Source organism: Thalassophryne amazonica, chromosome 8 (assembly GCF_902500255.1).
Source record: "Thalassophryne amazonica chromosome 8, fThaAma1.1, whole genome shotgun sequence".
Lineage (NCBI taxonomy): Eukaryota > Metazoa > Chordata > Actinopteri > Batrachoidiformes > Batrachoididae > Thalassophryne > Thalassophryne amazonica.
The window spans coordinates 50,466,501-50,481,669 of NC_047110.1; the positions used below are offsets into that span (position 1 = coordinate 50,466,501).

General features: G+C 37.3%; 1 protein-coding gene across 1 annotated transcript; it reads right to left on the reverse strand.

The window, feature by feature from the left end:
• Positions 1–2,497: 2,497 nt before the first annotated feature.
• Positions 2,498–10,968, reverse strand: rsl24d1 (ribosomal L24 domain containing 1). Its single transcript, XM_034176198.1, has 6 exons — positions 10,810–10,968; positions 8,468–8,581; positions 8,298–8,370; positions 8,161–8,224; positions 7,895–7,980; positions 2,498–3,142 (listed from the first exon to the last, which is right to left on the reverse strand). The coding sequence occupies exons 1-6, from the start codon at positions 10,888–10,890 to the stop codon at positions 3,069–3,071; spliced, it is 492 nt and encodes a 163-aa protein (XP_034032089.1). The 5' UTR covers positions 10,891–10,968; the 3' UTR covers positions 2,498–3,068.
• Positions 10,969–15,169: the final 4,201 nt, after the last annotated feature.

A 15,169-nucleotide genomic window follows, 5' to 3' on the forward strand; every position in this document is an offset into this window, starting at 1 on the left:
GATCTACTTGATCAGAGCACGTGACATTCAAGCGATTACAGAAGAGTCCAACACAGCACTTTACATGTTTGACACCAAATCATGCGAGATTTTTTAATTCAGTAATATATGGATTCTGTGTGGCCTTGACACTTGACCAATTCTGTCCAAAACTGAAGCCCCTCGCCTTGCCGAACATGATCTTTCCATCATGCATTTCAAATAGTGGCTCAAAACAGTTGTGATCTTGAGTTTGACCTTTCATGGTCACCCAAGTTCAAAGGTCATGTGACCAATAGAAAAGTGATATATATGGATGACTGTATCAGAGGTTGACAGTAACCATAGGTGTCTCTGCTTGGATTCCTTTTTGTGCAGCAGATACACAAAATAATTAAGCATTTTTGTGATAAAACCATGACATTTGACACACATTCTGAATTGTCTTTCAGATGTGGAGGCATCCTGGAGCTGCAGCAGACCTGTAATGACCAGAGGTCAATGAAAAATTACACAAGGGTCAAAATTTAACAATGTTCCAGTTGTATTGAAAGGGATACTGTTATTTGTCTGATCATAAACATCCCATTAAGATAGTTTGGACTATCTGTGACTGAATGTTACAGAGTGATTGGGTAAAAACAGCAAAAGCGGTGACAAAGGTCAACTTCAGTTTGTACAGAGGTTAAAAGTTAAAGTTGTTACAATTTTGGTAAAAAGTGATGCAAATTATTGGTTGAGATAACAGGATTAATAAATGGAATAGTTTTGACTATGTTGAATGCTTGTCTCCAAACAAAGTTGAAGTACACTGGATTCATATATCATAATATATGACCCTGTAACGTGATGACAGATGGTGCAAACCATACTTTTAAACCCTATTAACACAATCAATAATTTGCATGCAATAATTTTGCCAAAATTGGAGCAACTTTATCTTCTGTCCCCTGTAGAAACTGACCATTATCATCCTTTTTGTTTTTATTCCATAAATCTTCAACAACCACAGATCTTGGAATCTTTATGATCAGACAAACAATGTGGTAAAATTTTCAATTTCATTTTGAAAAATGGCTGCCATGGGTGACATACTGAAAATTCATGATGGCCCTATATCCAATTTTATTTGGAGTCTTTGGCAATATGTGTACCAAATTCTGCCTTTATCACAAAATCCAGGCCTGCATCTCAGATGTACCTTCTGGGAAATTGTAGCTGAACTTTCAGGTCTTTTTAAGGAAATCCTCCTCTATACCACTTCATCATGAAGCTGCTGGTGATACAAAAAAAAAAAAAAAAAAAACATGCACTATGCACAATTTCTTCAATCACAGCCAGTGAAGCCTATAACTTCTTCTGGGTTGTTCTAGGTGTCTTTCCTCACTCTTCTCCTTCTTGCAGTCAGTTTTTGAAAACTCTGCTCCATACAGCTTTACCACAGTGTCATACTGGTTTATTTCTTCATAACTGATGTAAATAAAGACCAAGACATATTCAGTGACTTGGAAATGTTCATGTATCCATCCCCTGACTTGTCTGAAGAAAACTAGCAATGAAACTTATTATTCAGGTATTATACCAAAGGGGCCCATTACTTATGCAACCCAACACCTTGGCTTTTATGTTTTAATTGATATCAAGTTGTATAGATTTGCTTTGAGTTTAAGGAAGATAATTTTATGAATTTTTATATTGAGAAGCCCAATTTACTTTTTGTATTTGAAATGCCATAAACAAATCAAAATGCACGAAATACCAAGGGACTGAATACTTTTGCAATCCCCTGTATGAGTGGCCTCATCCAGCTGCAAGTGTTCTCAACACCAGGACACCTGTACACCAGACCAGTCAAAGAAATGCATTACATCGCCAAAATGTTGAGGCAGCTGATATTGCCTCACAATGCAAGTGGTACATTTGACAAGTCTTAATTAACCCCGTTAGTTTCTGAAAGACGCTGCCATGTAAACAGCATTTTCTGATTACCTTAACCTGAATAAGGCATGGGAGTAGTCAGACATTCTCATTTTTGAGGTGCACTGTAGACAATACCTTAATCAGACCATGACCTGAACTCTTGTGTCACGGGCCGCGAGACGGCACAAGATTCACAACTGCAAAACACCAAATTGGAGTTTTACTAGCACTTAGCAACAAATAGGACACAGGGGATGTAATGTGGCTGTAAGGCATTAACTATTCCATGCAACATGTAAACAACATGAATGGAAAATTATTTAAACCACTCATGTAAACACCATAATCTAAATATGGTCTTGTTTAGAACAGTTTTGCTGTTCATGCAAACATAGTTATTGATTGTGCTGCAATGAAAAATTCATTAGTGGTCAGTTTAAAGAAAATTAATTTCCAGTCACACTGTCAATAAATTTAATTTCAACCAAGTAATCCATTAAAGTGCCACCATGGAAAAGATGTCATATATCTTACAGTAGTTTGAGATAAAAGTTAATTTCCCCACCAATTTAATACTTTTATTCAAGAGGACAACACAGAGCACTTCAGTTTTTATTGCATTTTAGTTTACATTAGCCTCTCTCCTGTGATAAACAGGAATGTACTCCCTTGACAAAACAAAATTACAGTTTATATTATAGTTAGATGAAACAAGGAGCAATAAAGCAGGGGATAAAATGTTTATAATAAAAAAACTTTACACCTAAGGCCATGGTCCAAATTAGAGCGCATCTTCCTAACGTGAAGCCCTTCACGTCAGCAGTCACTGCTCATCCATTTTTTGGAGATTATCAAATTACCAACAAGTCCAACCATAAATTGGATGAAAGAGTCTCTCACATCCATAATGCTCCAAACTATTAAATCACCATCTCTATGTCGACACCAGTTTCAAATGTTTGTGTTAATTCCCTTGAGCATTTTTCTACAATAGACAATGCTACACAAGTGTAAACAGTTCAATATTCCCAGCCTAGAGGAAATGAGTAGTGGGACACAATTGCTGCTGCTTGGGATACAACTCTTTGTCGAGTGCTTATAGCACTCGACAAAACAAATATACAACATGGCATTCTGTGTTCTGATTTGCACTCAAACAGCTTGAAGTATTAACTGTCATCCTCCATGTCGACATCCTCTTGTAACTTCTGCACCATTTTTTCTTCCAACTGCTTGGCTTTTCCTACAAAAAAGGGGCGAATAAAAAAATTACATGCTGAAATCACAGACAAAACCAGAGGAATATGACAAAGGTGTCTTCATTTGCCCCTTAACTCACTGAGTGCCAGCCATTTTCAAAGTTCAGAACATCCCAGTGCCAGGATTTCTTCAGCATTTGAGTGTTTTTTCAAGACCCATAGAAAATTGAGTTCTATGTCCATATCAACAACAAACATACCACAAGAAAAGAAAAAAGAAAAGAAAGTGGCTCAATGACGCGTCTTTGGCGCGGGGCGTTACTATCGGAAAAGACGCGTTTTAGAGTCAATGGCAGAGTGAGTTAATTAGTTCCATTCTCAGCATACGAGCTTTTTCATTTTTAAAAAGAACTTAATGAACAATGAAAACAAGGAATTTTGCCTGTGATCCTGAACAAAAATAAGGTGTCTGTTTTACATCATATTTTCAAATAATTATATTAAATTGCAATATGAACAGGATCTGTAAATACAAACTATTCCTTTGTCAAAATAATGAAAATTAAAAGAATTCAATGGAGCAAGAGCGATTTAAGTTTATAACTTCAAATTCTTTTTTAATAATGAGGACGTCTACACTGTACAGTCTAAATTTTATTTATAACCTTTTCGGGATAAATACATTCAGATGAGTGGTCCTGTCAAGCAGACGCTCAGAAAAATTTGGAAATACTTATTTTTCAGTCCTGTGGACTTTCAGCCACTTCGGCTGCACACGTTTCAAGCATGACTCTATTCAGCCAGCTCGAGACAGTACAAAGCAGAGACAAGAAATACTTCATCCTCTACTCCTTTAATTTTTGAGATTCATTCTGTGGTTGGAGTCCGCAGAGCCTGTTGTCTGTGGCATAGCATCAGGTTGTAACAGGCTGCATAAGCACACAAGTATAGTCTCTCTGTAAGGGTGCTGTAGTTTTGTTCTTTAAACAGGGTCTGTGAGTTTACAGCTACAGTCTCTCTGCATTAAAAATAAACATAGTTATCACTTTTAAAACTCATCACTATGACACAAGAATCACATTTATGTTATACAAAGTTTGCAATTAATCTGCGGTTATCATGCATGCCAAACTGTGGGGGGCAGTCTGTGCAGACCACAGACTAACTGTGATCAGTCACACCACAAAATAAATAAATAAAAATAAAGAATTTTTTTTATTTATTTATTTTATTATAAAGAAAGGTTCTCCCGCAACCCAATCCCAGATAAGCAGTTGAAGATGAGAGTGAGAAATACGGTGGTCCATAACAATGGTCAAAAAATTTTTTTTTCCAAAAACTTCAAGTCTCACCCTCTAAATTTGTTGTACCTAATATAAAAACACATACAATTTCATAAAACTCTAATAATTTTTACTAGTAGCACACAGCCCTTAAAGATTTTGCTCCCAATAACTTTGTCATATAGTATGGTCATTTCCAGATATTTCCAAATTATTTCTGTCAGTTTAATATTGATATGTCAGGACAGAAATTATGGCAATACATTGGAAAATCAAATCTTTTCATATCCCATAAAATAGTTAACACTAAAACATGAATTGTGAGATGCAGTTCTTCTCGTACATGTATCATGCTCCTACAATACCTACATACTGGGGTAGCGAAGATTTTGTAACAATAAACATTGCATTTTCATTTTATTGATGAAATACTGTTTCATTATTGATACATTTAATTAAGTCTATGCTTTATATATTTCCACATATATTTTGATCTAGCTCCAAACAATAATATTATTTATGCCTTGCAGTACTTAATATTCAAAAATGTATGAATCAGCACAAGAACCAATTATACAGCTGTGTAACATAAGAGAACATCCTTTACATGATAATGATATTTAAGTTGCTTGCATCATGACCAAGACTTGCTGCCGTTTCAGTCAGAATATAGGTGGCACTTCTGTCTGTTGTTTTGGTCCTATTCAATGCTGCTGCAAGTCCTGGTGTTACAACAGCTTTAATTTTACTGGCTTTTTGTGGCACTGGCATAAATTCTTCATCTGGACTTTCTGTGTTCTCTTCACTCTGGCTGGAGACAGTGTCAGGTAGTGAGACATTAGATGGTCAGGCTCCTCCAGTTTCTCTTTGTATTTTGCTTCTGCAGCTTTCCTTTTTTCTGCTCTTTGTTCTTTGGCAGTGTGTATTTTATCTATGCCTGTCATGCATCCTCTACCTTTCTCTCGCTGAGCAAGTAGGAACTGTCTGTCATCTTCAAACGTTATCATTGTTAGGACATCCTGATGTGCCATGTCAAACAAGTCCTCCAAAGATTCACAAAACACTGTTTCATCTTCTTCTGCTTGTCTGTATTGCGATTCTTGGTCTTTTTTCAATGTTTTCCATTTTCCGAACACCTTTTCTAACTTTGTGATCAGATGCTGCTTTGCCCTCAGTGGGATTCTAGCTCTCTCCCAAAAAGGAATTGCCATGTCTATAGAGGTCACAGCAGCATCATGGACAGTTTTCTTCAAATCAGTGTGTTTGAAGAAAAATACCTTGAGTATTTGCCCATTTGAGGGCAATTTGTTTCCCTTTATTTCAGTCGGTGGAACCAATAAGGTATACAAATGTTCTACTTCTAGTAGCTGACATGTTTTACTGAAGTTTCCAGCTAATGGTTAAGCATGTTAAGTCAGCAAGTGTCTCTTTTTACATTTATCTCATGTTAGATTCACCATCACCAAAGATCTGAAAGAAAAGAAGCTGTGAATTGAAGCAAAATTTTCAGCTTGTAGCCTAAAATAACATTTTTGAAAGTATGTTGTTTGTGAGAAATATTTAAACCCAGGTATAGTTTTAAATTGAATATAAAATTATACTTTAGTTACACTCAGGTGGTTAACTTCTATCCTCTTTATAAGTGATGTGATTAGATACTGGATAATGGATAACCTATTGCACGGGCACTCGGGCAGCGATAATTGATATATTTACAACCTTCAGCTATGATGTGCTACCTCTAAATATTAATGTATGACAAAAATATTTGGCAGGCTTTCTTTTTTCCCAAAGCATCATAAAATGAAGGGGTGAGAGTAATGAATCTCCAACTTTTATTTTTTTGAACCACCCTAGTGAGAAAGGTTCCAAGGAAACTGAAATGATTTGTTTTTGAATTCTTTCTTGAATAGACACTGCCATCTAGCAGACTCAGAAAAATACCAAATGCTTCATCAGGCCTTGTTTTGCCATCACTATACACATCTGTGTGGTCTGTGCCCGTTGGTGTCACCGATCTGAGACTATAAGAGAGTTGAATAAATGGGTCAAAGTTTAACAGAATTCAGGTGTTTTCATTTTTACCCGAGGCTGTCAAAATATGGCTATCGAATATTGTGAAGGCTTTGCATCCATCTGTCTGTGCTCAGCATAAATACAGTCCTATTACTGTCACAGTCTTCAAATTCACAGGGACAATTCTTGGAAACACAGACCTTAGACAAGTTCAAAGATAGCTAACCTTAACCTATTTTAAGAGGCTAAAATGTCACATTGTTTCCTATTTTTATGCTATGAATCATGCAAATTCTGTGTTTGTGTGTGTGGGGGGGGGGGGGGGGGGGGGGGGTGACAGCCAATCATAGTAGAGCAGCACCATGATGTCACTGGCTGGTCTCTCTGCAACTCCAAAACGGCTTAATTTCTGACTAAATTATATGTTTCTCACATATTATGTAAAAGCTAATGAGAAATAAACAGTTCTAAAACTGAAAATGCTGTGTTTGTAACCTGATAACACCCCTGGAGCAAATTACAAAACAGCTCACAGATGTTAGCCTGGTAACATCACTGGCTAATCTTGCAAGCAACTAACTGTGCTTTGTTTGTGCGTAAATATAACCCGTCATATATTATGTAAAAGCGAGCGGAAAATACACACTTCCAAAACTGGAAACGCTGTTTTGTAATCTGGTAACACCTCTGGGGTGATTTACAAGACATCTTGCAGACATCAGCATGCACGCACATCACATGTAGTCAAAGCTAACGTCCGCCCTTTTTAAAAGCTCATTTATGTGCACACGCATGCCCTCCTGCAGACGCCATTAAATTGTAAATAAAATATTGTTGATTGAGTTTATTCTGCAACATCAATATAATCATACAGAGGTTAATGTATCAATGATACACTGATAACAGAAAGCATAAATGCTTATTTCTACTGTGCTCCTTGTGAAATTATCACGAGACAACATAGAGGGGCTTGATTGAACATGTACAAATTGTACATAAGATAATAGGATTTTAATAATGTAAATAACAATATATATATATATATATATATATATATATATATATATATATAAAATAAAGGCAAAACAATTTTTTGTTAAATTCTTTTGACAAAGTGAAATCAACTTACTAAAATGAGAGGGTATGAACAGTTTGTAATTCACACACACACACACACACACACACACACACACACACACACACACACACACACACACACACACACACACACACACACACACCAGCAAAGGTTATTGGGGGGGGTGTCATTTTCTTGTCTTATTTCCAGCTAGCACATGCTAATTCTAGAGGTAACAAAGCAAAAGACAAATATTCTATTACAAACACTTGCTCAGTGTTTTCATTAATCACTTGGTCAATTATTTTAAGTGATGATAATAATAATGACAATAATAATAATAATAGTCAATTGTCATACTAGTACTTAGTTGCAGCCTTTGTCAAAATTCAAGTTGGCTAACTGGTGATTGTGTTTACCTGCATGTGGGGCTCTGATGAGGTGAATATTTTTCTTGACTTCACTGATGTCCTCTTCCTTTTCCAACTGTTTGCCCTTCTTCAGTCTATAAAGTATGAACAAAAATACCAGGAAAAAAATCTAGCAATGTTCTGTAAATATCTTCCACTGTGATATATAAATGCAAGAGATAGTAATGGTACCCTAGCAAGTCTGTTTCAAGACTGAAAAAGAAGGAAAAAACAAAAAAACAAAAAATATTCTTAAGAATAACTAAATTTCTTACCTGTTCATGATAAATCTTGCCTGTCTTTTCCGTTTGATTTCTTCCACCCTCTTCATTGCTTCCACTGTAGATAGAAAATGACAGATCATATATTTTTCAGTACAGGTAATTGCTAAAATAATTTTTTTTTACATTACCTGTCTTGTTCCACAGTTCCCGGTTATACTTAATAGGAACATTTCTGCGCTTTTCAAACTCCAGAGAGTTATCCTGAAATAAAGTATGGAAATTAGGCAAGTCACAACATACATATATATAATACAAAATTTGTAATGCCAACATAGGATTCTGTAGATAACCAGCTCACCACTGTCAGCTCTTTTCCTGATGCCTTCCTGAATGCTTTGGTCCATCTCGTTTTTCTTGGATTGCGCTTCTTTTTGAAGTTCTTGTGACATTTTGATCTGCAGAATCTAAATACCTACATTTTTTTTTGACAGCCACCCAGGAAAAAAAAAAAAAAAAAGTTTCAACACACCGAGCAACCATATGCGGGTATGAATTAATGCAGCAATTTTCTTGTCAAGAAGAAACTGATTTGTCATATTTTTCCAATCTTAGATTAATAATGCTCTTGCTCTAAATAAATTCTTTGGCTTCTCCTTTTTCTCAGGGTCACCACAGCAGATCAGCTACAGATCTGCATGATGATTTGGCACAAGTTTTATGCTTGATACTCTTCCTGGAGCAACTCTATGTTACCTGGAGAATGGGCATGGGTGAGCTTGAACCAGAACCTACTGTTCTGAAAGCAAGTACAGTGACCAGTTTGCCACCACGCTAGATAAATAACAACAAAAGCAAAATAACAATGCTCTACTCTACAGACAGGGCTCCAGACAGCCTACCACAACTGTCACATTTTGACCATTTTTGAGGTAGCCCACGTTTTTTTGTTTTATACAATGGCTCATGCATAAGCACCCTGCAGATTTGCTAAATTATTTAAATTTCATGCTAATAAGCAGGGCATGAGTAAGCCAATGTTTGTGTTTGAGACTAAGGGCCAGGCGGGAGCGAAACTGTTGAAGTAAAATACATTTTTTAAATAAAAAAAAACAGATGTTCCTGTAATTATTTCTTACCATAACATGTCCATTTGTTGTTGCTCCAGATGACATAATAATGATTCTTGAATGTAATAATAATAATATTTCTTTGTAGACAAAGTAAAATAGTCACACTCAGACAACAATGGCAAAACAAACCACTGACATATATATACATATATATATATATACATATATATATATATATATATATATATATCTCAAAGGGGGGGGGGGGTGGATCAGATGCACCATTTCAATTAAAATGTGACATTGTGAACTTAAAATAACAGCACATTGTAATTTCTGTGTTTATTACAAAGTATTTGTTAGTAATACAGTTAAAATGTGTGAAATAAGAAAAACTGCATTGAAGCCCCTAAATTTTCTGCTTGTACTCCTAAAATTTTCAGTGAGGGCCTAAAGTGCTGCTAGTAAAAGTTATGACTTCTTGTAACTGGCCAACAGTCATATGACTTTTTTTGAGTCACTAAAATAGTTAAAAAAAAAAAAAAGTATTTTCACCAGTGGCATATCAATGGGGTGCAAACATCAAGCAAATAATGAATTTTATATAACAGCTAAGTGGATCCTTATCATGTGATTGGTAATTTGTATGTCACGTGACATGAATTATTCATCCCATTTGTGCTGCGTTGCATTTAGAGTCCAATTTGGTTCCATACTTTGGTACCATTGCATGCCGTGAACCCCGCCCACTAGCCGTGGCAGCATTTAGCTAAACATCCAGTTTGTTTCGCTGTCAGATGACGATTTGAAGAATGTATGAACTTGAAGGCAGAAGGTTCCGGGTTCAAATCCCACCCCTGCCACATTTCTCCATGTAATGTGGAGTTGCATCAGGAAGGGCATCCGGCGTAAAACCTGTGCCAACTAAACATGCAGATCCACCTTGGATTTGCTGTGGCAACCCCGAGTGCAAACAAGAGAGCAGCCGAAGGGACTTACTCTTTTTATAAAAGTATGAGCTCATGACCTGGTGACTTTTTTAAAGTGGTAATCGCATTAATTTTGATGCATATTCAGGACCACTGGCAAGCATTCCTTGATTTTCACTGTTCATTCATTTTTCTTATATACACTCGTATATAGCCATATTTTTGGTTTGCTAACCCGTCTGAAAAATGATTCGCGCCTTAAAAACCGTATGCAATCCGAACCGTAGCCTTTGTGATCCCTGACACCCGATGTCCTCTGATGCCATTTCATTTATCAAAAACAAGGATGAAATGTTTGTCCGTCTTTCAAAGGCTGACTTTCAACGTCTTTTGGTGCCCACAGAGGGCGCTATGTGGCCACAGTGTATAGCTCAGCGTGTCGCCATAACACAGGGATACTGTGGCTCTTTTCCGAACTCAAATTAGATTCTATGAATGCAGAAAGGCGCTCAAGAGAACTTTAACTAGCGGTACCATCTCCAATACGAGGCTGGTTTGTTTACAATCAAATGACCGACGGTCGGATTCGATTCCACGTGAGCGATACTCGTAGGTGTTAGCAGCTATTAGCTAACAGTAGGAAATTAGCCAACAATCAAGCCCGAACTACAGTGCCAGTTCCTTCACAGACTGTCTCATACCTTGGAATCGTTCCGTACAAACATCACTCCGTGCCCCGGGTACACGGGACTCGAGCAGAAATAACACTTTTCGATGCGCATTTTCACCACATAAGAGCTGCGCGTGGCACTAGCAACAAAAACTGCTGGTGCTGCCTCTTCTTCTTCTTTTTCCTTTACAATGCGTGACAAGTCACAGTTAAACGCGCCACCTACTGGACTGGAGTTCTACTACTACTAATAATAATCACTTTTGTGTGTGGTGGAGTTAATTGGCAGTTGGCATCCCAATGTACATTGCCACCACCAACTGAGCTGTTTCAATTTTTGGGCTGGTAATACGATGCCCATATTAGGGAGTGAAATTTTTACAGTATTGATATATCTGACAATAAATAAAAGTGACGTTTACCAATTAAGCTCTATCTGGGAGTTGTATTACGCCATCTTGGATTTTAATCAGCACTTTAAATTACTGCCTTTCATGTTCCTTATCTCACTTTCCTTTTGACTCTCAGAAGTCCCACCACGACACTGACTCTCCTTCCTTCCTAATTTAACCCCTTTTGTATTTACAACTTCCTTTTACCCTACATTCTATAATCCTCCTCCAGGTTAGACTCACTTTCCAAACTGTACAATTTATGTTGGACAATACTTCTGAAAATTTTCCGCAGAAGCTATGTCCAAATTTTAATAATCAGTATTGTTTTATCTAGAAAATAATATGAGCGAAGCGTTGCGAAGCTCACTCATGGTACATGGGCGTCCTAAACAGTAAGTGCCAATTTTGAAATCCCATGTGAAATCCACAGTAAAACAGGAAATGTTCAAATGTCAAACACTTCCTGGATTGACAGACGAGATCCCATGGAATCTCGCGGGAACTCAGTGGCAAGCTCACACTCAAACAGGAAGTGCCAATTGGAGCTAGAGCGGAGGCCGGGGTTTCACTGGACTCTCCTGAAATCTGATTGGACACAGATGATTGACATGTCACGGCACCACACATCTGGTTGAAAGAGTTGCATTTTGAAATCAGTGTCACATTGACTGCTAGGTTCCTCCTGTCCAGTAGGTGGTGCCGAAATATCTTTAAAAAAAAAAGAGAGCAGAGCCACTTAGGTGCCTGGTCTTGAGAACCAGGGATGGTTGGTTGAAAAGCCTTTTTATTCCATGGGAATTCTCCTTACCCAACTAAGCGGCTCAAGAATATGGACAGCATGTATATAAGTGACATGACAATTTTTATGACAATATTGAGATACAATAATTTGGTCATATTGTACAGCCCTACTGTCAACTAGCTGAAAACTTTGAATATTAATTTACATCTACATTAAAAAAAATGCTTAAAGTGGCATGGGGTTAAGAGGGCTGTAATTAGGGGGGTCAGCTGAAAAGCAAAAAAAAGAAAATGCTTAAAATGGTGGAGAGTATGGGGAGCAGAGCCCCTCCAGAACCTGAAAGGCAAAATAAGGAAAATGCTTAAAACGGCGCGGGGGGTACCCCAAGCTAAAAGGTTTTAGTCATGCTCACACTCCCAAGAACCATTCTACTGAAAAAAGTCTGAAGGACCTAAAGGACATGGTTAGATGGCGAGGAGCTTTTCCAAGTATGTGAGAGGCTAATAAAGAAAAATGCTTAAAGAGACTGGAAGCCTGGGGGGCTCGGCTCCCCCAGACCCCACAAGCTGAAAGGTTTTTGCCATGCTAATACTCCCCTGAAGTATTTACTCAAAATAAAGTCTGAAGGACCTAAATGACATGGTTAGATGCTGACGAGCTTCGCTCATTCATGTCCGCAACATATGCATATTAATAATGTTGTTTTATCTAGAAAATAATAATTATAAAAAAATCTAATAATTCAATAAAAGTCTGCCTTTAATAAGCACTCATCAGTTAATCTTAAACCTGTAATCCAAATACTAGACACGAGACTAGGAGATTTATTCGTAACATATACACTGCCATCTGTACATTTGGTCTGTTATATTATTACACTGTCTCATGGACTATTTTGTGTTCTCAAAATACAGGTGTAATTCTTACCTCATAGGTGGAAAAAGAAGTCAGCAGGTTACAGGCTATTTTGCTGTACCATGCATCCCCCTCCCCACCACCACCCCACATATAACCTTCCTAATGGAGGTAAGTCAGTCAACACCTCTGTACCCAAACAACAAACAGAAAAATGTCGAGGTGACGAGGTGAGACTAAGGCAACAATAGGTGATCATCATTAAATTTGAAAGGTAAAAAGGTTTAGTTTGGCTTGGACACACAGGTAACATTGGAGCAGTTTGTTTTTGTGGTTTTTTCTTAATAGTTTTGAGCAAAAATTTGTACATTGTCCGAGTCACCCCGCCACCACCACCACCACTTCTCATTTTATAATATATGAAATGTAGAATGCAAAATATTTGGCAATGTATTTCATGTGTCCACAGTATACAGTAGTGTTCAGAATAATAGTAGTGCTATGTGACTAAAAAGATTAATCCAGGTTTTGAGTATATTTCTTATTGTTACATGGGAAACAAGGTACCAGTAGATTCAGTAGATTCTCACAAATCCAACAAGACCAAGCATTCATGATATGCACACTCTTAAGGCTATGAAATTGGGCTATTAGTAAAAAGTAGAAAAGGTGTTCACAATAATAGTAGTGTGGCATTCAGTCAGTGAGTTTGTCAATTTTGTGGAACAAACAGGTGTGAATCAGGTGTCCCCTATTTAAGGATGAAGCCAGCACCTGTTGAACATGCTTTTCTCTTTGAAAGCCTGAGGAAAATGGGACGTTCAAGACATTGTTCAGAAGAACAGCGTAGTTTGATTAAAAAGTTGATTGGAGAGGGGAAAACTTATACGCAGGTGCAAAAAATTATAGGCTGTTCATCTACAATGATCTCCAATGCTTTAAAATGGACAAAAAAAAAAAAAAAAAAAAAAAAACAGACGCGTGGAAGAAAACAGAAAACAACCATCAAAATGGATAGAAGAATAACCAGAATGGCAAAGGCTCACCCATTGATCAGCTCCAGGATGATCAAAGACAGTCTGGAGTTACCTGTAAGTGCTGTGACAGTTAGAAGACGCCTGTGTGAAGTCAATTTATTTGCAAGAATCCCCCGCAAAGTCCCTCTGTTAAATAAAAGACGTGCAGAAGAGGTTACAATTTGCCAAAGAACACATCAACTGGCCTAAAGAGAAATGGAGGAATATTTTGTGGACTGATGAGAGTAAAATTGTTCTTTTTGGGTCCAAGGGCCGCAGACAGTTTGTGAGATGACCCCCAAACTCTGAATTCAAGCCACAGTTCACAGTGAAGACAGTGAAGCATGGTGGTGCAAGCATCATGATATGGGCATGTTTCTTCTACTATGGTGTTGGGCCTACATATCACATACCAGGTATCATAGATCAGTTTGGATATGTCAAAATACTTGAAGAGGTCATGTTGCCTTATGCTGAAGAGGACATGCCCTTGAAATGGGTGTTTCAACAAGACAATGACCCCAAGCACACTAGTAAACAAGCAAAATCTTGGTTCCAAACCAACAAAATTAATGCCTCGCAGATGTTGAAATCATGAGAAACTGTGGTTATACAACTAAATACTAGTTTAGTGATTCACAGGAATGCTAAAAAAGCAGTTTGAACATAATAGCTTTGAGTCTATAGCGTCATCAGCAGATGCTACTATTATTGTGAACACCCCCTTTTCTTTTTTTTTTTTTTACTAATAGCCCAATTTCATAGCCTTAAGAGTGTGCATATCATGAATGCTTGGTCTTCTTGGATTTGTGAGAATCTACTGGTACCTTGTTTCCCATGTAACAATAAGAAATATACTCAAACCCTGGATTAATCTTTTTAGTCACATAGCACTACTATTATTCTGAACACTACTGTACATGTGGTATTTGTGCTGGAGACCCTCCTGTCCTGTGCACCAACAGCATTTCCTGTATATTCGATTTGTGAATTGTTCTGTAATTTGTCTGTAGCATGGTCCAAGCAGAGGGTCACCCCTTTGAGTCTGGTCTACTTGAGGTTTCTTCCTCAGAGGGAGTTTTTCCTTACCACTGCTGCTCTGGGGGTTAGTAAGGTTAGACCTTACTTGTGTGAAGCACCTTGAGGCAACTCTGTTGTGATTTGGTGCTATATAAATGAAAATAAATTGAAAATTGAAATTTGTTTTGGGCACCCTCCTATAGATTATTTTCAAACAGGCATTGTTCAGTATAACATTCAAACAGGAAAGTAATATTGAATATGTATTGTTATTCAGTTTATTCCTTGCAGATTTTACTTTCTAAACATTTAACTGAACAGCCATTTGCTTATTGACTATCACACACAACACCACAAATGTAT

Bases quoted from the DNA above. Each gene is read 5' to 3' on its own strand.
- rsl24d1 (XM_034176198.1), bottom strand. From the start codon at position 10,890: ATGCGCATCGAAAAGTGTTATTTCTGCTCGAGTCCCGTGTACCCGGGG. The intron at 8,371-8,467 runs GTGAGCTGGTTA...ACTTTATTTCAG, and splicing joins CAGGAAAAGAGCTGACAGTG to GATAACTCTCTGGAGTTTGA. The intron at 7,981-8,160 runs GTAAGAAATTTA...CATACTTTATAG, and splicing joins GCAAGATTTATCATGAACAG to ACTGAAGAAGGGCAAACAGT.